The 26309-nt window shown below is 39.4% G+C and overlaps 1 protein-coding gene across 2 annotated transcripts in view; it reads right to left on the bottom strand.

The window, feature by feature from the left end:
• The window catches only part of TMEM273 (transmembrane protein 273), a 50929-nt gene extending 34068 nt beyond the window's left edge, over nucleotides 1-16861 (bottom strand). The window contains exon 1 of one of the 2 annotated variants that reach the window (XM_066243769.1): nucleotides 16665-16861. In XM_066243769.1, coding sequence (XP_066099866.1) covers nucleotides 16665-16710 — 46 coding nt within the window. In that variant the 5' untranslated portion in view covers nucleotides 16711-16861. The remainder of the gene's footprint in view (nucleotides 1-16664) is intronic. The other variant, XM_066243770.1, reaches the window with a different exon arrangement.
• Nucleotides 16862-26309: the final 9448 nt, after the last annotated feature.

The following is a 26309-nucleotide window of genomic DNA, read 5'->3' on the forward strand; positions in this document are numbered from 1 at the left end:
CAGCAATACTATAATAGTAGGAGATTTCAATACCCCGTTATCATCATTATATAGATCTTCAAGAAAGAAAATTAACAAAGAAACAGCAGTCTTAAAGGACATATTAGATGATCTCGATTTAATAGATATCTTCAGAACCTTTCACCCTAAAACAGCAGAATATACATTCTTTTCAAGCGCTCATGGTACATTATCTAGAATAGACCACATGTTAGGGCACAAAAGCAGGCTCAACAAATTTAAGAAGATTGAAATCATATCGAGCACTTTCTCTGATCACAATAACATTAAACTAGAAATCAACCACAATAGAAAAATTAAAAAACATTCAAACACTTGGAAACTACATAGCACGTTATTAAACAATGAATGGGTTAACATTGAGATCAAAGAAGAAATTAAAAAATTCCTAGAAACAAACGATAATGAGCATACATCAACTCAAAATTTATGGGACACAGCAAAAGCAGTCCTGAGAGGGAAGTTTATAGCATTACAGGCATACCTCAAGAAGCTAGAAAAAGCTCAAATAAAGAACTTAACCATGCATCTAAAAGAACTAGAAAAAGAACAGCAAGTAAAGCCCAGAGCTAGTAGAAGGAAGGAAATAATAAAGATCAGACCAGAAATAAATGACATAGAGGCTAAAGAAACAATACAGAGGATCAGTGAAACCAGCAGCTGGTTCTTTGAAAAGGTAAACAAGATCGATGAACCTTTAACAAGACTCACCAAGAAAAAAAGAGAGAGGACTCAAATAAATAAAATTAGAAACGAGAGTGGAGAAATAACAACTGACACAACAGAAATACAAAATATTGTAAGAAAATACTATGAAGAACTGTACGCCAAAAAACTAGACAACCTAGATGAAATGGACAATTTCCTTGAATCATATAATCTTCCAAAAATCAATCTGGAAGAATTAGAAAACCTAAACAGACCAATTACAACAAATGAGATTGAAACAGCTATCGAAAAACTCCCAAAAAAGAAAAGTCCTGGGTCTGATGGCTTCACAAGTGAATTCTACCAAATATTCAAAGAACAACTAACTCCTATCCTTCTCAAGCTATTTCAAAAAATTCAAGAGGAAGGAAGACTTCCAAACTCCTTTTATGAGGCGAGCATAATTCTGATTCCAAAACCAGGCAAAGACAACACAAAAAAAGAAAATTATAGGCCAATATCCCTGATGAACTTAGATGCAAAAATCCTCAATAAAATATTAGCAAACCAGATCCAGCAATATATGGACAAAATCATACACCATGATCAAGTAGGATTTATTCTTGGGAGGCAAGGCTGGTACAATATTCGCAAATCAATCAATGTGATTCATCACATAAACAAAAGAAAGGAGAAAAAACACATGATAATTTTAATAGATGCAGAAAAAGCATTTGATAAAGTCCAGCACCCATTCATGATCAAAACTCTCAGCAAAGTGGGAATACAGGGAACATATCTCAACATGATAAAGGCCATCTATGACAAACCCACAGCCAACATCATACTCAATGGGCAAAAATGAAAAGCAATCCCCTTAAGATCAGGAAAAGGCAGGGGTGCCCCCTTTCACCACTCTTATTCAACATAGTTCTGGAAGTCCTAGCCACAGCAATGAGAAAAGAGAAAGAAATAAAAGGCATTTAAGTTGGAAAAGAAGAAGTAAAACTATCATTATTTGCAGATGACATGATATTGTATATAGAAAACCCTAAAGTCTCAGTCAAAAAACTACTAGACCTGATAAATGAATTTGGCAAGGTGGCAGGATATAAAATCAATACTCAGAAATCAGAGGCATCTTTATACACTAATAATGAACTGTCAGAAAGAGAAATCAAGGAATCAATCCCCTTTACCATTGCAACCAAAAAAATAAAGTACCTAGGAATAAATCTAACCAAGGAGATTAAAGACTTGTACTCGGAAAATTATAAAACATTGATAAAAGAAATCAGGTAAGATACGAATAAGTGGAGGCATATACCGTGCTCATGGTTAGGAAGAATAAACATCATTAAAATGTCTATATTACCCAAAGCAATTTATAAATTCAATGCAATACCGATTAAAATACCAATGACTTACCTCAAAGACGTAGAACACATATTCCAAAAATTTATATGGAACCAAAAGAGAACACGAATAGCCTCAGCAATCTTGAAAAGGAAGAGAAAAGCAGGAGGTATCACACTTCCAGATATCAAGTTATATTATAAGGCCATTGTACTCAAAACAGCATGGTACTGGCATAAGAACAGGCACATAGATCAATGGAACAGAACAGAGAACCTAGAAATAAACCCACAGCTCTATGGACAACTGATATTTGACAAAGGAGGTAAGACAATACAATGAAGTAAAGACAGCCTTTTCAACAAATGGTGTTGGAAAAACTGGACAGCTACCTGCAAAAAAATGAAACTAGATCACCAACTTACACCAATCACAAAAATAAACTCAAAATGGATAAAAGACTTGAATGTAAGCCATGAAACCATAAGCATCTTAGAAGAAAACATAGGCAGTAAGCTCTCTGACATCTATCGCAGCAATATATTTGCTGATTTATCTCCACAGGCAAGTGAAATAAAAGACAGGATAAACAAATGGGACTTTATCAAACTAAAAAGTTTCTGCACAGCTAAAGACAATAAGAACAGAATAAAAAGACAAACTACACAATGGGAGAATATATTTGACATTGTGTCTGATAAGGGGTTAATAACCAAAATTTATAAAGAACTTGTAAAACTTAATACCAGGAATACAAACAATCCAATCCAAAAATGGGCAAAAGAAATGAATAGACACTTCTCCAAAGAGGACACACAGATGGCCAACAGGCATATGAAAAAATGTTCAACATCACTAATGATTAGAGAAATGCAAATTAAAACCACAATGAGATATCACCTCACACCAGTCAGAATGACACTCATCAATAAACCAACACAGAATAAGTGCTGGCGAGGATGTGGAGAAAAGGGAACCCTCCTGCACTGCTGGTGGGAAAACAGACTGGTGCAGCCACTGTGGAAAACAGTATGGAGATTCCTCAAGAAATTAAAAATAACTGCCTTTTGACCCAGCTATACCACTTTTAGGAATATACCCCAAGAACACCATAGCACTGTTTGAAAAGAAGAAATGCATCCCCATGTTTATGGCAGCATTGTTCACAATAGCAAAGATCTGGAAACAGCCCAAGTGTCCATCAGAAGACGAGTGGATTAAAAAGCTCTGGTATATATATACTATGGAATACTACTCAGCCATAAGAAATGATGACATAGGATCTTTTACAACAACATGGATCGGCCTTGATAACATTATACTGAGTGAAAGAAGTAAATCAAAAAAACTAAGAACTATATGATTCCATACATAGGTGGGACATAAAGATGAGACTCAGAGACACGAACAACAGTGCTGGGGTTACAGGGTGGGGGAAGGAGAGGGAGGGGTTTGGGGGAGGGGAGGAGCACAAAGATCATGGCTTTTCAGCATTTGCCATATTCCCCCCTTAATCTATAGACAGACAGCAAATATTTACGTATGGTGTTCCCACTATAAAGACTGCTGTCTTAGGGACAAATGCTGATAAACTATTTCAGCAGTTCCTCCTTCTTCAAAGACTTATATGTCAACATAGAGCTCCATGTTTCATAGAACATACTCAAGCTCACTCCATGCTCCCTGGAGCTTTAGCACAAGGGAATGCTCCTGTTTTTGTTTTTTGGCGTTTTTTTGTAGTATTTTTTCTTTTATTTATTTTTTGTTTTTGTTTTTCTGGGGATGGATATGGGGAGGCGGTCGGACAGACTCCTGCATGCACCTGACTGGGATCCACCTGGCATGCCTACCAGGAGGGAATGCTCTGCCCATCTGGGATGTTGCTCTGTTGCGACCGGAGCCATTCTGGCAACTGGGGTGGAAGCCATGGGGCCATCCTTAGTGCCCAGGGTGGCTTTGCTCCGGTGGAGCCTTGGCTGCGGGCAGGAGGAGAGGGACGGGGAGGGGGGGGAGGGGGAGGGATGGAGAGGTAGATGGGCGCTTCTCCTGTGTGCTCTGGCCGGGAGTCGAACCCGGGAGTCCTGCACACAAGGCCAATGACTCCGACGGGTCTACATATCATGCTTTTTACTTAAAAAAAAAAAATTTACATTTCTTTTGAATGCTGATGAATAGGGGACACCAAATCTTTTTCTCCTGCAAACTACTACCTTCTTTATTAGATCTAGCTAATAACACTGTTTTGTCTTTTTCCAAATAGCTCCAGATATATGGAAAAGATTTATATAGGCGGATGGAGATCCTCAAACCCCTCAGCGAGATCTTCTGAGAATGGCTTTTAAGATACCTAGAGGCAGAAAAAGCCCAATAGAGATCAGGGGAACTACCAGCTTTTAGGATACACCCTTAAAGGCTCCAACGCCCCAAAGGGGTCTCACAGATGCCATCTGGGTCCTGCTTCAATAGTGGGAAGGAAAGTCATTGAGCTAAAGCCTGTCAGGCTTACACGCCTCTGCTGTGAGGAAACAGGGACACTGGAAGGTGGGCTTCCCCCTCGCTCCGCTAAGGGAGGGTTCAGTCTCTTCCAGCCCTGCTCCAGCCACCTATGACCTAACCTTGCCCAGAAAGCTGGGGTTTGCCACCGAAGGCTGAAGGTGCCCAGGGCCGTCGGCCCCATCTACGACACTGTGGACGAGCCTAGGGTATTTCTTCCAAGAAGCGAGTAAACTGATTTCATTTGCACAAGGGCCACTTAACTATGTTTTGCCTGAATAGTCAGGTTTTTTATTCTTCCCTCAAAGATCTCTGTTGTGGGTGTTGATAGTCCTATGCTTTGCTTAATATACAGTGTTTCCTTTATCCCTCCTACCTCAATGCCCCACTCATATTTCAGGCTGGGACCTACTCCTAATTTAGAGCTCTCTTTCCTCCTTTTGCCACCTTGTATTATGAATTTACCTTTGCCACCCAGCTTAGTGTATCCCAAGGTTCTCTTTACCATGCCACATTCACAGAGCTCCGGGGAAAAGCAACCTGGTCTCAACTCTCCAGGCAGAGGAGAACAGAAGCTCCATATCCACGCATGCTGCAAATGGCTTTTTCCAGTCTACCTGAATCATTACCAGCTAGAGGCAGCGGTCATTGGGACTTGGACATGAGCTGCAAAGTATAGAATGGTGATAACAATTCCAGTGCCATGCAGACTTTTCCTGTGGGGAACTTTCCTGGACTCCTGCTCCCTGTGACAGCTCCTAACAGACTTAACTGTGGTTGGGTTGCATTTTTCAGGGATTTGGCATGGTGATGGGGCCAACTTGGACTTGGTGAACATGTTAAGGACACTACTCATTCATGGATTCTTGCTGTATTGGCCAAGAATTTGCTTAAAGGCTTTTAATCACTGTAAAAAAAATAGAGGACTGGATGAAGAAGATGGGGCACATATATACCATGGTATACTATTCAGCTAGGAGAAATGATGACATCGGATCACTTACAGTGGAATGGTGAAGTCTTGGTAGCATTGTGCGGGGTGAAATAAGCGAATCAGAAAAATACAGGAACTGCAGGATTCCATACATTGGTGGAACATAAAAGCGAGACTAAGAGGCATGGACAGGAGTGTGATGGTTACGGGGGGTGGGAGGAGGGAAGGAGGAAGAGGGGGAGGGGGAGGGGTACAGAGAGAACTGGATGGAGGGTGGCGGAGGACGATCTCTCTTCAGGTGATGGGTATGCAACAGAACTAAATGACAAGATAACCTGGAAATGTTTTCTTTGAATGTATGTACCCTGATTTATTGATGTCACCCCATTAAAATAAAAATTTATTTATTAAAAAAAAATTAAAAAAAAAAACTCCCAACAAAAAAAAGTCCTGGGCCTGATGGCTTCAAAAGTGAGTTCTACCAAATATTCAATGAAGAACTATCTCCTATCCTTCTCAAGCTATTTCAAAAAATTCAAGAGGAAGGAAGACTTCCAAGCTCCTTTTATGAGGCGAGTATAATTCTGATTCCAAAACCAGGCAAAAACAACACAAAGAAAGAAAATTATAAGCCAATATACCTGATGAATTTATTTTTATTTATTTATTTATTTATTTATTTATTTATTTATATTTTTCTGAAGCTGGAAACGGGGATAGTCAGACTCCCGCATGCGCCCGACCAGGATCCACCCGGCACTCCCACCAGGGAGCGACGCTGTGCCCACCAGGGGGTGATGCTCTGCCCCTCCAGGGCATCCTTCTGCCACGACCAGAGCCATTCTAGCGCCTGGGGCAGAGGCCAAGGAGCCATCCCCAGCGCCCGGGCCATCTTTGCTCCAATGGAGCGTCAGTTGTGGGAGGGGAAGAGAGAGACAGAGAAGAAGGAGAGGTGGAGGGGTCGAGAAGCAGATGGGTGCTTCCCCTGTGTGCCCTGGCCGGGAATCGAACCCGGGACTTCTGCACGCCAGGCCGATACTCTACAACTGAGCCAACCGGCCAGGGCCTATACCTGATGAATTTAGATGCTAAAATTCTCAACAAAATATTAGCAAACCAGATCCAACAATATTTGGAAAAAATCATACACCATGATCAAGTGGGATTTATTCTGGGGAGGCAAGGCTTGTACAATATTTGCAAATCTATCAATGTTATTCATCACATAAACCGAAAGAAGGAGAAAACCCACATGATAATTTCAATAGATGCAGAAAAAGCATTTGATAAAATACAGCACCCATTCATGATCAAAACTCTCAACAAACTGGGAATACAGGAAACATACCTCAACATGGTAAAAAGCCATCTATGACAAACTCACAGCCATCATCATACTCAATGGGCAAAAATTAAAAGCAATCCCCTTAAGATCAGGAACAAGGCAGGGGTGCCCCCTTTCACCACTCTTATTCAACATAGTCCTAGAAGTTCTAGGCACAGCAATCAGACAAGAAGAAGAAATAAAAGGCATTTAAGTTGGAAAAGAAGAAGTAAAGCTATCATTATTTGAAAATGATATGATATTGTATATAGAAAATCCTAAAGTCTCAGTCAAAAAACTACTGGACCTGATAAATGAATTCAATAAGGTGGCAAGATATAGAATTAATACTCAGAAATCAGAGACATTTTATACACCAACAATGAACAGTCAGAAAGAGAAATTAAGGAAACAATCCCCTTCACTATTACAACCAAAAAAATAAAGTACCTAGGAGTAAACTTAACCAAGGAGATTAAAGACTTGTACTCAGAAAATTATAAAACATTGATAAAAGAAATCAAGGAAGATACAAACAAGTGGAAGCATATACCATGCTCATGGTTAGGAAGAATAAACATCATTGAAATGTCTATATTACCCAAAGTAATTTATAAATTCAATGCAATACCAATTAAAATACCAATGACATACTTTAAAGATGTAGATCACATATTCCAAAAATTTATATGGAACGAAAAGAGAACACAAATAGCCTCAGCAATTTTAAAAAAGAAGAATAAAGGGGGAGGTATCACACTTCCTGATATCAAGCTATACTACAAGGCCATTGTACCCAAAGCAGCCTGGTACTGGCATAAGAGCAGGCACATAGATCAATGGAACAGAACAGAGAACCCAGAAATAAACCCACAGCTCTATGGACAACTGATATTTGACAAAGGATGTAAGGGCATACAATGGAGTAAAGACAGCCTCTTCAACAAATGGTGTTGGGAAAATTGGACAGCTACCTGCAAAAAAATGAAACTAGACCACCAACTTATACCATTCACAAAAATAAACTCAAAATGGATAAAAGACTTAAATGTAAGGCATGAAACCATAAGCATCTTAGAAGAAAACATAGGCAGTAAGCTCTCTGACATCTGTCGCAGCGATATATTTGCTGATTTATCTCCACGGGCAAGTGAAATAAAAGACAGGATAAGCAAATGGAACTATATCAAACTAAGGAGCTTTTGCACAGCCAAAAACAATAAGAACAGAGTAAAAAGACAAATTACACAATGGGAGAACATATTTGACAGTATGTCTGATAAGGGGTTAATAACCAAAATTTATAAAGAACTTGTAAATCTCAACACCAGAAATACAAACAATCCAATCAAAAAATGGGCAAAAGAAATGAATAGACACATCTCCAAAGAGGACATACAGATGGCCAATAGGCATATGAAAAAATGCTCAACATCACTAATCATTAGAGAAATGCAAATTAAAACCACAATGAGATATCACCTCACACCAGTCAGAATGGCGCTCATCAACAAAACAACACAGAAGAAGCGCTGGCAAGGATATGGAGAAAGGGGAACCCTCCTACACTGCTGGTGAGAATGCAGACTGGTGCAGCCTCTTTGGAAAACAGTATGGAGATTCCTCAAAAAATTGAAAATCAAACTGCATTTTTGACCCAGCCATCCCACTTTTAGGAATATACCCCTAGAACACCATTGAAGGAGAAATGCACCCCCATGTTTATAGCAGCATTGTTCACAATAGCAAAGATCTAGAAACAGCCCAAGTGTCCGTCAGAGGACGAGTGGATTAAAAAGCTTTGGTAAATATATACTATGGAATACTACTCAGCCATAAGAAATGATGACATCAGATCATTTACAGTAACATGGATGGATCTTGATAACATTATACAAAGTGAAATAAGTAAATCAGAAAAAATTAAGAACTATATGAACCCATGCATAGATGGGACATAGAAATGAGAATCAGAGACATGGACAAGAATGTGATGGTAACAGGGAGTGGGGTGGAGGGTTGGGGAGGGTGCGAGGAAGGAGAGGGAGTGGGTAGCAGGAGGGTAGGTGCACAAAGAACCAGATAGAAGGTGACAGAAGACAATTTTACTTTGGGTGAGGGGTATGCAGCATAATCAAAGGTCAAAATAATCTGGAGATGTTTTCTCAGAACATATGTACCCTGATTTATCAATGTCACTGCATTAAAATGAATAAAAATAAGATTAAAAAAATTTAAATCTTGCAAAGTGTGTTCTCTAATCACAGTTGACTCAATGGAAGTAAATAATAGAAAAATAACAGGAAATTTTGAATCAACTTATAATACTCTTAAATAATTCATATTAAAACATTTTTAACTGAATAAAAATAAAAACATATCAAAACCTGTGAGACACAACTAAAGTAATGCTAAGAGAGCAATTCATAACACAAAATGCTTTTTTTTACATTAGAAAAGAGGAAAATATTAAATTAATAATCTAATTCTGGAGAAACCAGAAGAATATAAAAATAAAGCCTGAGCAAGCAGAAGGAAGTACAGATAAATAATATATCAAGAGCAGAAAGCAATGCAATTTGAAGCAAAAATGAAAGAGAAAATCAGTGAAACAAAATAAATGTTGATTTGAAAAAAAACGATCAAATCGACAGACCTCTCGCAAGATTGACAAAGAAAAAAGGAGACATCAGTTACCAATATCAGAAATAAAATGAACCCTGCATACATCAGAAATGACAATAAGGAAATACTATGAACAACTCTATGCATAAACACTTGATGACTTAGAAAAATGAATCAATGCCTCAAAAAGTACAAACTATCACAGCTCACCCAATATGAAATAGATACTTTGAATTAAGGAAATTGAATTCATAATCTACAAACTATCCTCACCCCACAATCCACCAAAATAATTCTGAAAACCCAGAGAGTTTCATGGGAGAATTCTAGAAATATTTAAAGAAAAATTAGCACCAACACTGTACAATCTCATCCAGAAAATAGGAGAAGAAAGAGCACTCCTTAATTCATTTTATGAAGCCAGCATTATCGTGACCTGAAAACCAGACAAAAACAAGGAAAAAAGGAAACTGCAGACTACTATCTTTCATGAATATAGATTCAAAATCCTTATCAAAATTTTATCAAACAGAATTTAACAATATAAAAGAATTATACATCATGATTGAATGGAGTCTTATTCAGGGATGCAAGATTCCTTCAATATTCAAAATTCCATCAATGTAATCTACTATATTAACAAGCTAAACAAGAAAATAACATATGATCATAGTAAGTGAAGTTGAAAAGGCATTTGACAAAATTCTATTCCCATTTATGACAAAAACTCAGAAAACTAAGAATAGAGGGAAGCTTTTTCAATGTCTACAAAAAAAAAACAAAAACAAAAAAAATGCTACAATTAACATTATACTTAATAGTGAGAAACAAGATGCTTTCTCAATAAAATCAAGAACAAGGTAAAGTTGTCTGCCATGACCATACATTACTCTTCAACATAGTATTGGAATTTCCTGCCAATCCATCCCAGTAGTCAAGAAAAAGAAATAAAAGGCATATCATTTAGAAAGGAAGAACTACAACTGTTTCTAGTTGCAGAAGACATCATGGTCTATGTGTAATATAAAAAATAACTCTTAGAATTAATGTTCAGCAACGTGGCAGGATACTAGATCAACACACAAATTGATTGTATTTCTATATACTAACAATTATACATAGAAAGAGAAAATTTAAATACAACTCAATTTACAATCACTCAAAAATACTTAGCTATAAATCTAATATTGTAACACATATAAAGATCTCATATTAAAAGCTCGAAAAGGCTGATAAGAGAAATAAAAAAGAAGCTTAACAAATGGAAATACATATGAAGCTTATAGAAAACTCAATATGATAAATATGTCAAATCTCCCTGAATTGATTTAAAAATAAATGTAATTTCTATCAAAATTTCAGCAAAATATTTGGTTGATATAGCTAAGATTATTGAAAGGTAAAGGACAAATATATATACAAGGTGACAGAAAATGATTTGACTTTGGGTGATGAGTATACAACATAATCAACTGTTCAAATGCTATAGAAATGTTTACCTGAAACCTATGTACTTTTGTGCATCAATGTCAACCTGCTAAATTTAATTCTCTAAATAAAAAAAAATCAAATGCTTCAAAAATATATTAATGACAAAAAAAGGTAAAGGAGTTAGAATTGCTAAAACTTTTTAAAAAAGGAAGAATAAAGTAGGAATCACTCTACTATCCTGAAACCTATATACCTACAAAAATCAAGGCTGTGTGGTGCTGGTAAAGGGGACAGGCACATCAGTGAAAAAGAAGAGATAACCCAGAGGTAGTCCACACAAGTATGATCAACCGATTGTTCACCAGGGAGCAAAATCAATTCAAATAGAGGAAGGATAGTTTTTCAACCAATTGTGCTGGAGCAATTGGATATTTATGGGGGGAGGGGTACCTTGACCTAAATTCACAAAGGAACTTAAAGTGGATAATAGATTTAAATGTGAAATATTGTATAAAATTATATAACTCTTAGAAGAAAATATAAGGTAAAATTCTTGGAGACTCGGGGTTTGATGAAAACTTCTTGGACATGATATCAAAATCATTTTCCATGAAAAATATCAGTAACTTAGACTTAAAATTAAATACTTTTGCCATGGTTGGGTAGTTCAGTTGGCTGAAGTGTCATCCAATAAGCCAAGGTTATAAATTCAATCCCCAGTTAGGGCACACGCGAGAATCTTGCAGAATATATTAAGAACTCTGAAAACTCAATAGTAAAAAAAACAAAAACAAAAAACCCCAAAGAATTCAATTAGAAAATGAGCAAAAGACATGAAGAAAATTCTTGCTTTGTCAGGACATTTCTCCTTGCCTTCCTAAGGTCCTAGCCTTTTTCCTTTGCCCTGTACTGACTTTTCTGAGAGATGCTGGTATATTAGTTTCTTTGGTTACATTTTTGGTGATATGTTACACACACACACAAACACACACACAAACATAGAAAAGTAATAGATCAAGAATTCTTTCTCACTGAAACACACACACCACAGGATTCTGAACCATTATCTTGGCAGGAATCTGGAACAGGAGAAAAGCTGTCAAGAAAGATTTTTTTACAAAGATCTAAGGGACTATGAGCCAAGGAATAAAGTGATGACTTTGACTTGTAAGATAAAAACGAATTTAATTCTCTTTATCCTGGCCTCTGCCATCTTTTCATTATAAATTAAAGGGAGGGGAAAGACTCCTCTCTTCAATAACTCTGGCTCCTTTAATGAAGAATGTTTTAGGCAACTGGAACATAATTTAAGTGATATTGTATTTCTTTTATTAACATGATTATAGTAACATGTAGATTTTAACAGTGGCTTTCCAATGGAATTAAAATGAAGATAGATAGCTGACATTTTGGTGGAATTACAGTCCATAGAAATATTTTATATGTCAGCTTTTTAAAAAGGAAGGTACAAACCTCTTATAAAATGTCTAGAAATTTTAACAGATTTTTTTCAGTAGCTATTTTTTTAGAGCTATATTTAGAAAAATTTAAAGATACTGATTGGTTGACAGTTAAGTTGCAAATAATTTATTTAGAATTGTGACACCCATAATCCAAAACCTAGTTATAAGTCTTTTATCACTATGCCAAAAGTACATCAGCTTTTGTCAGATAAATTTCCTTTGACTTCAAATGTGGAACCCTGAGAAGGACACAAGTTCAGTTAGGTCGTTTTCTGGTGAGGAATGGATAACCAGACTCTAATCATTGGGATACCATGCAAACTCCCAAATGTTCTATGAAAACTCTTCTATGAAAAAAGGGGGACAGAAATTTCTAAATTATCGATGTCATACAAGATAAACCAAAGCTGAGGAAATATTCCAGATGAAAGACAACTAAGGAAACACAGTTACCAAATATAATACCTACCCCCCTCCCTTTTTCTTTGCTAAGGAAGAGTGAAAGCAGCAAAGGGCATTGTTGGTGCAACTGAAAATACTGGACTATATTGATTATGTAAAAGTATTTTGTCAATGTTCAATTTCCTGATATTGATAACAGTTCTGTGATTATATAAGAGGTTATCTCTAGACAAGTGCACACTAGTGTACTTAGGGGATTAAGAAAAAGGCCCTGGTGGGTTGGTGCAGTGGTAGCGTGTTGGCCTGGTATGTGGATGTCCTAGGTCAATTCCCAGTCAGGGCACACAGGAGAAGCAACCATCTGCTTCTCCAACCCTCCTCTCCCCTTCTCTCTGTCTCTTCCCCTCCTTCAGCCATGGCTTGATTGGTTAGAGCAAGTTGGTCCCTGGCACTGAGGATGGCTCCATGGAGCCTAAGGTGCTAAAAATAGCTCAGTTGCCAAGCCACAGCCCAAGATGGGCAGAGCACAGCCTGGTAAGGTGGATCCTGGTCAGGGCACATGTGGGAGTCTGTCTGTTTCCCCTCTTCTCACTAAAACAAAACAAAACACCCAAAACATGTTTATACAATTTACTGTCAAATGGCTCAGAAAAAGTTACCTCTATGATAAATTTGACTATATCACATTAAGAGACTTTTGCAGAGCAAAGAATGCCAGGAAAAGATAGACAACATACTGAGAGAAGATATTTGCAAATATTTGCAACACATGACACAAATAAGTAATATCCAGGGGAAAAAATACGCAAAGGACCAATAACCAAATACAACTCAGATGAAGTTTACAGAAAAAGAAAACTGGCTGTCTGATAAATATAGGAAAAATGGTTATTCTTATTCATCATCAGGAACACATAACCTGAAAACTTGGCAATAATATTTTACAACCCTCCAAATGGCAAAAAATGAGAAGTCTGATACTGTAAGATATTACTGAATATGAAAGAGGACAACTATATCCAAACCTCACTGGTGGAAAGCAACTTGGTAATATCCAATGAAAGGGGCTCATACACACTCATGACACACCCGCTCCTCTTCCAAGTGTGTCTCCCAGAAAAACAGCCATGCAAGAGTTCTCAAAGATAGGACCAAGAAGGCTCATTGTGGCTGCTTTGGCAGTCATGCAAAAGACTGGAAACAACCTAAATCCCAGTGGTACCTAGTAGATTACTAAATTATAGATAGATAGTGTTTCAACAGTATCTTCGCAGGTAGTTGCAGTGAATACGTCCGATTCATATTATCAGAATGAGTTGATGGATAATGCAGCATGTTGAGTGGGCTACTGTGGCATTCAAGTCAAGTCTTTCACACCAGAAAGTGACACAGGAAGGAAGTGACACAGCCAGAGCTGGGAGTTCTGTTTCCTCTGGGGAGGTAGGCAGGAAAACAAGACAGAGGAAGGAGCCAAAAGGGCTTCAGCTCCACCTCTGATGTTTCTTTAATGAATACTTTTAAATACATATAACTTTAAAACAACCAATTTTTAAAATGTGTTCATTCATTGTGTTGGGTCCATGAATGTTTGTTACATTGCCCTAAGTTTATAAAAAAAAATTTTAGAATATTAAAAAACTATTTTTTCCAAACTCTCCAATTACTCTGTGTGTGTGATCCTATGAGAGCCTGGACAGTACTGGGTGACCGGAAGAGATGTTTTCCCCTCTGTGTCCCCAAGAGCCCTCTCAGCCACAACTTTCACACACACCTGGAGTGACTGGCCTGGTCGCCTGCCCTCACGGGTCACACATTAGTGAGTTGTGCTACATAATCCCTCAGATCCCTTCCACCAGCCCAGAAAGGGAAAACCCCTTTTCTAACTGCTTTTAATAGGCTGTCATGTTATTTGTTTTTTCATAGAAATTTATTAGAATTAAGACATTATGAACATTATGAAATTTTTCAATACAGAGAAACTAACAAAATGCATTATAATCTTATTTCTTAAAAAGAATAAAGGATACTATCAACCAATTGTTATGTTTCCCCTTAGTCCATTTTTGGATAGGTAAGCAAACATATGCAAAATTTAACTACATAATTACAGCTTAGTTAGTAACTATCACTTGATCACTTCTCCTCTGCCCACATTTGTAGATTCCTATGGATAATCACTTGTTTCTGGTTTTCACTACTATTTCTTCAGATGAGCCCTGAAATTGGACTTTCTGGGTAGAAGATTGTAAACAGCTCACATTTGGACATATATTGCCTTCTGGGAAGACTGGGTCCATTAGTTCCCCAAATACTCAGGAGTGAGAGCTCACCTCCTGTCAAATACTGGCTGCTGTGTGCCTTAAACATGTGAAGACTGAATTCTCTTACCAGCCCTGTAAGGTGGGGACTATTATTATCCCCAGGTTGCAGAGGGGGAAATGGCACACAAACAAGGTGAGTAACTGGCCGCACTCTCTGAGCTGCTAATAGTAGAGCAAGGGTTAATGTTCAGGAAGTTTAGAGCAGACTGCCACTCCTATCCATCTCTGTCTCTACTAATAGTTTCTGAAAGCACTAACTATCTGGGACCCTTAGCCAAGGATTTAAAACCTCATCTGTAAAATACAGGTGAGGGTGGGACCTATTCCATAGGGCTATTGTGGGAACTGAACAGGCCCATTCATAGAAAGTATTTAACAGAGAACGCAGCTTAGCAGACCACGGAAGCACTCAAAAAATTTTTTGGTGTTGTCATTCTTTTTTATTATTCGTGAGCATGGGCATTTTAAAGGCTTACTGTGTGTAATTCTCCAGTGAATTTATAACCTGTACATTTTTCATTGGATTTCTTAAGTTTAACTTCCTTTTTCTTCCCAACATCCCACCTCCAAGACAGGTTATCTACATTGGTAAAAATCAGAAACAAGGATTAGAACTTCTGCTGCAACCTGCCGCTTTACTGAGCACACTGCATGAGCTTCCCTGCAGGCCTCGAGCTCCTGCTTGCTGGTTCTCCCCAACCCTTGCTGCTGCTGTCGCAGGTTAGCTGACAGATGCTGTGGCTGTCCATCTGTCTGTATTTCCTGCTTGTCTTGTTACAAGCTTCAGGCAGAATTCTGCCCCTGGGAATAATCTTGCCATGTCCGGGATACAGGCTCGCGAGACAGAAGATGAAACTCAGAGACCGACTGCTGGCCTCTGAGTCTCAACTCAGCACAAGCTCTGGGCAAGAGCAGCTTTGTGTAATGAGGGACGCCCGTGCTGATGTCAAAGCTTTTGCAAAGCTGCCTGGCTCTTCTTCTCTGCCTGTCTCTATGCATAGTCCTAATCATCACTGTGTGCCTTACTTCTCTCCTGATTTCTTCCTCTCTGGCCTTATATTTCTCCCTCTATACCTAGCTGCACTCTTTCATTAGTCTCTGCCTTTCTCTTTAATGCACAAGATTAAAGATTACTTTAGAAAAACAAAGACACCACCGGGTAACTAGGGGCCTACTTTACTCCATAATAAGACTGATTCACCATTAACTGTACATACCTACATTTCCTCATTTTATTAAATTATTTTAATTTGACTTAATTAAATTTAACTTAATTTCTACACAATCCTAAAAGGTAAACATTATTATCACTCATTTCATTGATTTGTTAACAGATGCTCAGCGAGTCTAAGAAGCTTGTAGTGCAGCCCATGAGAGCCAGGCGTGTCTGGGTCCCAAGCCCAAAGCTCTCCCCGCTGCAGACCCTCTCTTACTCTCCTGGCTCAGAAGCGTTTGTAAGCTGAGCTGGAATGAAACAGACAAGAGCATTGCTCACTGTCCAGTCCAAGTGAGAAAGGCCATCTGTCCACAGTGATACCAGGCTTTAGGGACTGAGCCCAGAGAGGCAAATGCTCACCCAGTTTCCCACTGGGTAGCACCCCCAGCCACAGAGAGTAACACACCCCATTATCACATTCCTCACTTACCCAGAAGAAAGAGGAGTGGTCTCAGCCTGCTGGCCACCAAGCCCATGCTGGCTTTCTGTTCCTGGTTCCTTGCAGAGCAAGGACTGGCGGCTGTGTGACTCAGGGCTCCTGGGACAGGAAGTGGAGGAAGCCGCTGCCACAGCCCCGTGTGGCTGAGTTCCTCTCAACGCTTTCTGAGGGCTTGCTGAAGGAAGGCCCTATCTTCCTGACCTCTGCTGGGGGCTGGACAGTTGAGGCCCATAATAAGGACTCACTGTTACATGCCAGGTGTTAGTTGTACCCAGCATTGTCTCCTGTAACCCTCTCCATGTAGCACACAGCACAGAAACACAGTTGGCTGCAGATTCTTGCCCAGAGACTCAGGCCAGTAAGTCTCAGAGAGGGGTGCGGGCAAAGCTGGTTGGCCTGGCCCTCCAGCTGCAGCGCTGGCCCTCATCACCCCAGGCAGGGTGAGAAAACACCCCTCCCTGGCCCACAGCTCAGCCCAGTGACTGTTTATGTGCCATGAACCCCTGCAAGTCTGTGGATACCTACGACTCTCTCTTCTCAGAATAATATTTTTAATGTCCAAAATAAAGCATATAGGGGTTAATACTGACATACAGTTATCAAAATATTTAGATAGTAAACTTAAGATATAGAAGTATATGTGCTTCTTTATCCACACAGTAAATGTCAAGAGTCCAGTGGCAAGCAAAATGACTACCGCAATCCTGACAGCGTAACAAACGGGAAACCCATAGACAGATGTGCAGTAGCTGGAATGCGGATGAAAAAATTCACATCTACAGATGAGAGTCTTTCAAGTGGTAATATCATTGTGGTTAGGCTACACTCATGTCAGAAGAAAATGTTAACTTTCTACTAGAGGTTAGAGGACAGAGATATGACTTTCTCCGTCCAAATTCAGATACTCTCAGGCTGAGCAGCCAGCCCTAGACTACCCTTGATTGTCAATAGAGTCATTTAAAAAAAAATTTTTTTTTTAGATTTTATTTATTCATTTTAAAGAGAGGAGACAGAGAGACAGAGAGAGAGAAAGGGGGAGGAGCAGAAAGCATCAACTCCCATATGTACCTTGACTAGACAAGCCCAGGGTTTTGAACCAGCGACCTCAGCATTCCAGGTTGACACTTTACCCATTGTGTCACCACAGGCCAGGCCAATCAATAGAGTCTTAACCCACAGGTTTGGGGCCACATGTGTCTGTACTTCTTTTAGACACCTGCTTGCTTGTCAAGCCACCAACTTAAGTGTGCAAGAAATATCAATCTTTTAAATGTAAATCAACTTTTTTTTTAAGGTGAGAGGAGGGGAGATAATGAGGCAGATTTCTGCCTGCACCCCTACAGGATCCACCTGGTAACCCCATCTGGGGTCAATGCTTGAGTACCAAGCTATTTTTAGCACTAAGTCTGTTGTGCTCCAACAGAGCTATCCTCAACTCCTGAGGCCACACCCAAACCAATCGAGCCACTGGCTGTGGCAGAGGAAGAGGGAGAAAAGGGGGAGAGGATAGGAGAGAAAGCAGGTGAATGTTTCTCCTGTGTGCCCTGACTGGGAATCAAACCCAGGACACCCACACGCCAGGCCAACACTATATTCATTGAACCAACTGGCCAGGGCCAAATGTAAATCACCTTAATTACAATTGTTGAAGCTCATCCAACTGAGCTGGCAGGAATTGTAGTCTTTTCAGTCTCCGGCTCCCGCAGACAAAACTCTAACATAGGTAGCTCAACGAGCACTTCCCACTGTGCTGGGCGTCTGTAGAGATATTCTAACTGTGACATTTATTTGACCTCCAGCACAGTCCTATGAGTTAGGTGTGTGGCACCCGCAAGTCTATTTAGTGGTGAATGTGAGGTTGGGCCTTGAACCCAAGCTATACCCTGACAGCCTGTGTCTTTTGTGCTGTGCTGTGTTGTGCCTCCATGTGTGGGCATCACTTCTGCTGAGGTCCAATCATCCAGCCAGAAGTGGTCAAGGTGCCTGCCTGGCCACAGATACCCACGTTTGCTCCCTCTGAGTCTCACATGAATGATGGACATGAATGGAACAGGCTGTGCATGAGACAGTTTGCCTCACTTTGAGGCTTAGGAGTCCACCCTACCCCCACCCCTGACATACTTCATTTCATAATTAAACTTCAATCAGTCTTCACCTGTACCAGGAAAAATACTCTCGTGCTTCTCCTGAAACACACAGACTTCTAACATTTTTATACCACTTAGTGGAGACAATTGAGAGAAAAATACTTTGCTTTCCCCTAAGGGCACCATAAGAAAATGCTAGTGTGGACATGCTAATCTGCAGCCAGTGGCAAGGGGCTTCCGGAAGTGAGGGCAGCTGCAAGCAGCCCAGGGCTTCCAGGTATGCAAAGAAGTCTCATGTTTTTGTGAAATCACTGATTTCCAAGGATGGCAACTGACTCTAAATGTTTGTACTTGGGGGCAGGTCAAAGCAAACTCTAGTAATAAACTTTTGCTCTAGAATACCTCTCAAGATCTAGATCTCTTCCAGGGCTTAGCTGTTCATATATAAACCCAGGATGGAAAGTTCCTGCACCAGCTTCTGCTTCTCACCTGCTCACAACTTTCTGAGACCAGGAAAATGCAGCATCTGCTACAACTTGAATGAAGAAGGCAGAAATACAGGGGCAAGATGTTCCATTAGCTAGAATCTGAACAATGACCTGACATTTAGTCATTGCACCTGGTGGGATGGTTCATTTGTCATCTCATTGTGGTCTGATGCTCCCAGCCAGAGGGGGACCCTTACCCCATGCTCCAGTAGTGAACACCTGATTCTTAACCTGAGTCTTCTTCAGTCACAGGGATGGGATGACTCCCACTAAACTGGGAGCCAGGGAGGACAGCAGCCAGAGCACCTACCCCAGTGTGACACAGTACATGATCTCAGTAGTATTTGTTGAATAAAACAATCCATTCATTACTAAGTTTACACCCAGGCCAAACCAGCTCAGCCTCCAATCTACTAGTAGAAAGATTGTGGCTCTCACCTTTCCTGTGGTGGGAGGTAACCTGCTCCGCCAATCAGAAGAGAACTGGCCAACTGCTCTGATGCTTTGCAGGGGCTGCCTCTCCTCCAGTGAGGTACTGGTCACACCAAGGAAGCACCTGTCTTTCCCTAGCTCCTCAGCCCCAGTCACAGAGCACACAAATCCATTCCTGTTGGCCTGAGGTGAAGCTGGAAGAAACTGTCAAGTCCACTGTCAAGTTACAGGAGATTAAAAAAAAATTATAGATAGGGGAAATTTGAGATACACATTGATTAACTGGACCTAAAATTAGAAAATAGTCATTCTTTTCAAGCTTACATGCAATATTTATTTTTTAATTGCTATATATGGATCACAAAGTAACTCAAAAATGGATGACATACACGTTTCTTACCATAGTGCAACTGTATCAGATGATAATCACAAAAATATATTATTTCCATATGTTTGGATTTTTTTTTTTACTTTTCTTAAGTGAGAAGCAGGGAGGCAGAAAGAGACTCCTGCATGCCCCCCCCCACCAGGATCCACCAGTAAGCCCACTAGGGGGCGATGCTCTGCCCCATCTGGGGTTGTTGCTCCATTGCAACTAGAGCCATTTTAGCATCTGAGGCAGAAGCCATGGAGCCGTCCTCAGGGCCCGGGCCAACTTGCTCCCATGGAGGTGGAGCCATGGTTGCGGGAGAGGAAGAGAGAGATAGAAAGAAGGGAGATAGGGAAGGGTGGAGAAGTAGGATGGTTGCTTCTCCTGTGTGCCCTGACCAGGAATCAAACTCAGGACATCCACACACCAGGCTGACACTCTACTACTGAGCCAACCAGCAAAGGCCTGGAAATTTTAAAAAACAGTTCTAAGTAACTCAAAAAATTTAAAAAAATAAATTATAGTGAAAATTAAAAATAACTAGACCGAATGATAATAAAAATGTTTTCTATCAGATAATGTGGAATGTAAATAAAGTAGTAATTAGAAAGAAATGTATGTGTGTAAATACCTAGAAAAAAAAGGGCTGAAAAGGAATGGGCTAAAAAAAAATGTGAAAAAGAATTTGGAAAAGAATAAATCTGAACAGGGCAGATGAAGGCAGATAATAAATGGGAGAGCAGAAAGGAATGACCAGAAACCAAAGCTGCACTAGAAAGACTCAACATCTTAAAATATGTAAAAAGCTAATGATATGACAAACTTCTCACAGAATAGGTAAGAAAAAGAGAGAGAAGACAAAAATAATAATATTCATAAAAGGGGATATAAGCATTACTTTAATTAGTTAAAATAAAAACATACAATGATCTCAATAGACACAGAAAAATATTTGATTGAACCCATTACACATTCATGATAAAAAAAATCATCCAATAAACTAGGAATGGATAGGAACTGCCTTTACTTAATAAAAGGCATTTATCACAAAACCAACAAACATCATTATTGTGTGAGCCACATGGTTGCAATCCCTTTAAAATTAAGGACAAGACAGAATGTTCTTATTACTATTTCTATTTAATATTGTAAAGAGGCCAAGCTACTACAGATTTTTCTAAAAAAGAGGGAAACACAAAGAATAAAAATTAGAAAGAAAGAAAAAATATATTCTCAGGTGATTTATTTATCTATTTAGAAAACCTCTAAGACTCAAAGACTATTTGTTAAAAATAATGATATGGCTAAATACTAGGTCAAAAAATTTTAAAGTAATTAGGTTATTATACACTAGTAACAAACAGAAAACATTTTTTAAAAAATAAAAATTGCCACCAACAATGATATGTATGTGTATATATGTATTATATATATATATATATATATATATATATATATATATATATGGAATATGATCAGACAAGATCAGGTGCATTCAGGGTGGTATGGCCACAGACATATATATGGAATATAATAGATTAGTATAGAGGAGAGAAGAGGAGAGGAGAAGAGAAGAGAGGAGGGGAGGGGAGGGGAGGGGGAAAGGAGAGGGGAGAGGAGGGGAGGGGAGGGGAGGGGGAAAGGAGAGGGGAGAGGAGGGGAGGGAAGAGATGAGATGAGATTGAACAAAGGTTACTCAAGATCACTTGGAGGAAACTTTAGTTAGCAACATTAAAGAAGCCTTAAACAAACTAAAAGTGTGTCATTGTATGTAGGAAAACTTAATAATCTTAAAGACATCAAGTCTTCTCAAATTGGCCTATAGTGTCAGTGCAGCTTTATACTCAACTGTATTTTTGAGATAAATCAGGACCAAAGTGAGATTTCATTTTACACTTTTTTTGATTGGTAACAGTAAAAATCTTGGGTAAAGCTAAAAAACCTCTTATCATGTGACCCAACATTCTACTACTGGAGAGATAATGAGGGACATTCTTAGACACGTACATTCAGAAATACAAAAAAGAGAGTATTTATAAGAACATGATCTGTAAAGCTAAAAGATCTTGAAACAACCATGAAAGCCATTAACAGGAGAAAAGATAAATTATTGATGATAAATATTATATAGCTATAGAAATAAACTATAGCAACTTGAATAAATCTTAGAAACAAATATTGTGTAAAAAATCAAATTGCAAAAGATGACAAAGAGAATGATATCATTTTTGTGAAGCACAGAAACAAGCAAAACTAAACAACAGTCTAGGGAATATATACATATTTTTCATTGAATGTTATTTTTAAAAATCATTAGAATACAAAATATGGCATTCAGGAGAGCTACAGGAAAGAGAAGAAACAGACAGATGGAATGCAAAGAAAATATTCTAGTTCTTTAATTGTGAGCTGGGTGCCTGGCTATTCGTGCTATTAGTAAGCTTTATTAGTAGGAAGAAAGTATGCTGAGTTTTTTCCAGGTAAGTCTTGGTTTATGCCCATTAACTTAGTGCAATTACAATAACATCTCCTTTGACTCTCAAAAATTTGACAAAGGCCAAAAGATTTGGATAACAAATTATATAGTCTCTTTATCTATAACCCACATATGTTATGAAAAATTTGATATTTATTAAAGATTGCCTAATTAAAATGTAATTAAAACAAATACTAATACCAGCATGGTTGTATTGGTAGAAATTTAAATTGTTTCAATTAACAGCTTTAAAGGTTTATGCAAACTTTGTCCCATTCATTACACTTAACGAACATAGTTTAAGGAAATAAGAGACAAATGTATGAGGTTGTGTTTATATAAGGATGCTCATCAAACAACTATTAAAAATTAAAAATCAAAGTGACATGTAAAAGTCAGGAACAAGCCCACATTGAACTAGTAAGCAGCTGGGAGAGCACACACCAGTAAGTGGTGTACTCTTGTACCTTCACCTTTGTCACCTTGCTTGAGTTTCCATAAGCAAATTAAAACTCAGGTGCAGGTACCTGTTTCCAGGGGAAAAAAGAAAGGTGAAGTCGCAGGCAAACGTGGTTTGTGGGTGCAGCCCGCTTGTCTATGCCATAGTCACTATGGTAAGCAGAAGTAATAAGGTAAAATAAGAGGATATGTGCATTTAAGGGTGGCCACTGGGAACCATGTAAATAAATGCAATCCAATCACACCATAAATACATATATATGTGGTGTTTCAATACTATTTCCTCATTATAAAAATTATACTTATGCCTTTATATATGGCTTAATTTCTTTTCTTATCTCTGTTTGACTGTCCACAGTTCTGTTGCTGATCCAAGAATAATATTGTGATTCTAAATTTTCACAAATACAGCCAGGTCATGATAAAAAGTATAAAGTCCATTAAGGTATTAGTGCAAATTTCATTATTAAAGTAATTAATCTTGAAATAATGAAACCTCCAAAAACCAAAAGCAACTTTTCATTTTTAGTTTTCTCCCAGTGACTCATGGGAACTAAGAAAATGGGTAGTCACTGATGTGACTTTGGGGAAGCCCTAGACTAAATGAAGCCACATTCAACAGCTCAAACTCCTTTGGTTCAAGGGCTCCTAGCCAAAGAAACCCAAGCACGGCTTGCTAAGAGCCCAGTTCAAAGGGAGCTCAGGGGACAGAACATCTTTCTCAAGCTGGGCATTCAATTTTATCACACCTGGCCATCTGCAGGCTGTGTGACAACTCGGAAACCATGGCGCATGCAATATTTCCCTCACTGTTGAAAAGAGGAACTTCCTTTGCAGCCCATATCTTTTAGAAGGTTGCAAAAGTTAGCATTTATCAAATTTGAAGACCAGCAAAAATGCAAACCACTCAGATTCCCCATTTCTTGTCTTCAGCCTTGAGTAATGGATTGTTGTTATCTGGGCATCTTAGGCAAGGCAGGAAGCTTCTTAGAAAAGGTTGCAAATGTTGGGGTTCTCATACTCTATCTCATTTTCTCAGGACAAATTAAAATCATTCCTGTCTTTTCTGCCTAGGTAGGGAGGCTTGGGTCATTTACAATTTTTCAGTTTGCAGATGGGATTCTGCCCAGGAATCACAAGATTTAGTACAAACTCTAATTTCCCTTGTCTTAACAAATGTTATCATCTAAGTAAAGATTCTAATAATGAACCTACGTGAAAAATCTCCTTACCTCAACAAACCCAAAAATCTAACTGCTTGCATAATACTCACACAAGGATATTGCTGACTAAAGCAGAAAAAATAAGGCAAAAATGTTGGAGAGAGAAATAGGGTTGGAGTTGAGTCACGCTTCTTTAAAAAGAAATTTAGAGTCCATTATAATGTAGTGATTCAGAGCACAGATTTGGGGGCCAGATGGTCTTGACCCTGAACTTAATTTCTCTGCTTCTTAGATTCTTTATTTGTAAAAGAGGAATAAAAATTCATTCGTAGGATTGCTATGAAAAGTAGGTGAATTAATACATGTGCACCTCCTAAAACAATGATCGCTGTGTTGTACATGTATGGGGTTGATGTTGTTGTGATATTTTGTGATGCTTATTTACAAAAAGTGAGCCCAGTTGTGAGTGAGGCATAAAATGAATACTACAAATCTATACTATTGAGAGGGGAGAAATCATAAGAATGCAAGAGAAGGGGCCTGCAGGAATGACTGACTCAGCCAGTTAAAGAGTATCCCTACCCCATAAATCTCTAACTGAGCTCCTGGAGACTCTTACATTACAAGAAAAACAGGATCTGTAAACAGATAGGACCAGGGGTCTGGAAACCGCTTCCCCCTGCTGCCCCACTGAAACTTCCCCACCCCACCTTGAGTCATGAGGTACACATAGGACTTCAGACAAAGGAATCATGCACCACTTGCATGGACATTGTAAAAGGTATATAATATGTAAGAAATCTAACTTCAGGGAGCTTGTGTTTGGTGCTACTAACCTCACATGCTCCCCCAGCTACTAATACATTCTTCTTCCTCTATTAAGTTCTCTGGCTGTCTATTATGCTCTGTTTGGATGTTGTTTTCTGCATCACTATGTGTAGGGCAGCTGTGTTCGGCTTGTTCACTGGTGTACTGGCTGCAAGTGCTTTGCTTGACTAGTGCATGAGCATCTGGCAGAGGCCTGTTTGCATAGCCTATGAAAGGCTATGGGTGCTTGCACTCTGGGGGATTGTAGGTGGATTGCCTGCGTGCTACTGTGAAGAGCAATTTTGCTGTTTGTTTGTCTAAGCAGTTTTCCCCTGCTTATGTGCTCATGTGCCATTATGAGACTTTATTAAATGGAATGGTCCAACCCTTTACGGCTCTGCAGTTTCTCTACTGTCTGCCCAAATCCAATGTGGTCCTGCCTGGCCTCGGCCACCGGCCTTACACCATGTAAATGAGAAATCGCTGTGGAGACAGAGGTGTCCGGGTCTCAGTGTGTGAGTGTAGGAAATGGCAGCCTGCTGCTGAAAGGCCCAGTATCACACATCAGGCTTAGGCTCATGGGGAGCTCTTGACTTGACCTTCGCTCATGAAGACTGCCTGGATGCAGCCAAAATATAGCCAGCTTACTAGAGGCGTACACGATTGATCCTCAGGGCAGCACTGGAGGGAACAAACCAGCAACAATAAGCAGATGTTGACTGGCCAGCTCCTGAGAGCATTCTAGCCCTACCTCCATCCTTGCCCCAATCTCAGTACACACAAGCCTACAGCATGGAGACCAGGTGATAGCTAGAACTGGGAGGAGGGCCAAATTACTGAGCAGTCTTGGGTGGGCTCTAAAGATTTATGGCTTAGGTATAGAGGAAGCATGCAGATAAGCTTGAACCTGAATCATAAAGTCAGAGGGATCTTCATGCATCATGTCCCCAACTATCTTAGGAAGACACAGATGGAACTGGGACTTTGCTTCTCCTCCAGTCCACATCCCTAACCAAGGCATCTGATTGTCCTAAAATAACATAACTTCACAGGGAAAAACCATGACCTGTTTAAAAAGCACAAGTGCTGAGTATCAAAAGATTCAAAGGAGCCCTGGCCAGTTGGCTCAGTGGTAGAGCGTTGGCCTGGCATGCAGAGCCCCGAGTTTGATTCCCGGCCAGGGCACACAGGAGAAGCGCCCATCTGCTTCTCTACCCCTCCCCCTCTCCTTTCTCTCTTTCTTTCTGTTCCCCTCCCGCAACCAGGGCTCCATTGGAGCAAAAAGTTGGCCTGGGCGCTGAGGATGGCTCCATGGCCTCTGCTTCAGGCATTAGAATGGCTCTGGTTGCGACAG

This window comes from Saccopteryx bilineata, chromosome 9 (genome assembly GCF_036850765.1).
Source record: "Saccopteryx bilineata isolate mSacBil1 chromosome 9, mSacBil1_pri_phased_curated, whole genome shotgun sequence".
NCBI lineage: Eukaryota > Metazoa > Chordata > Mammalia > Chiroptera > Emballonuridae > Saccopteryx > Saccopteryx bilineata.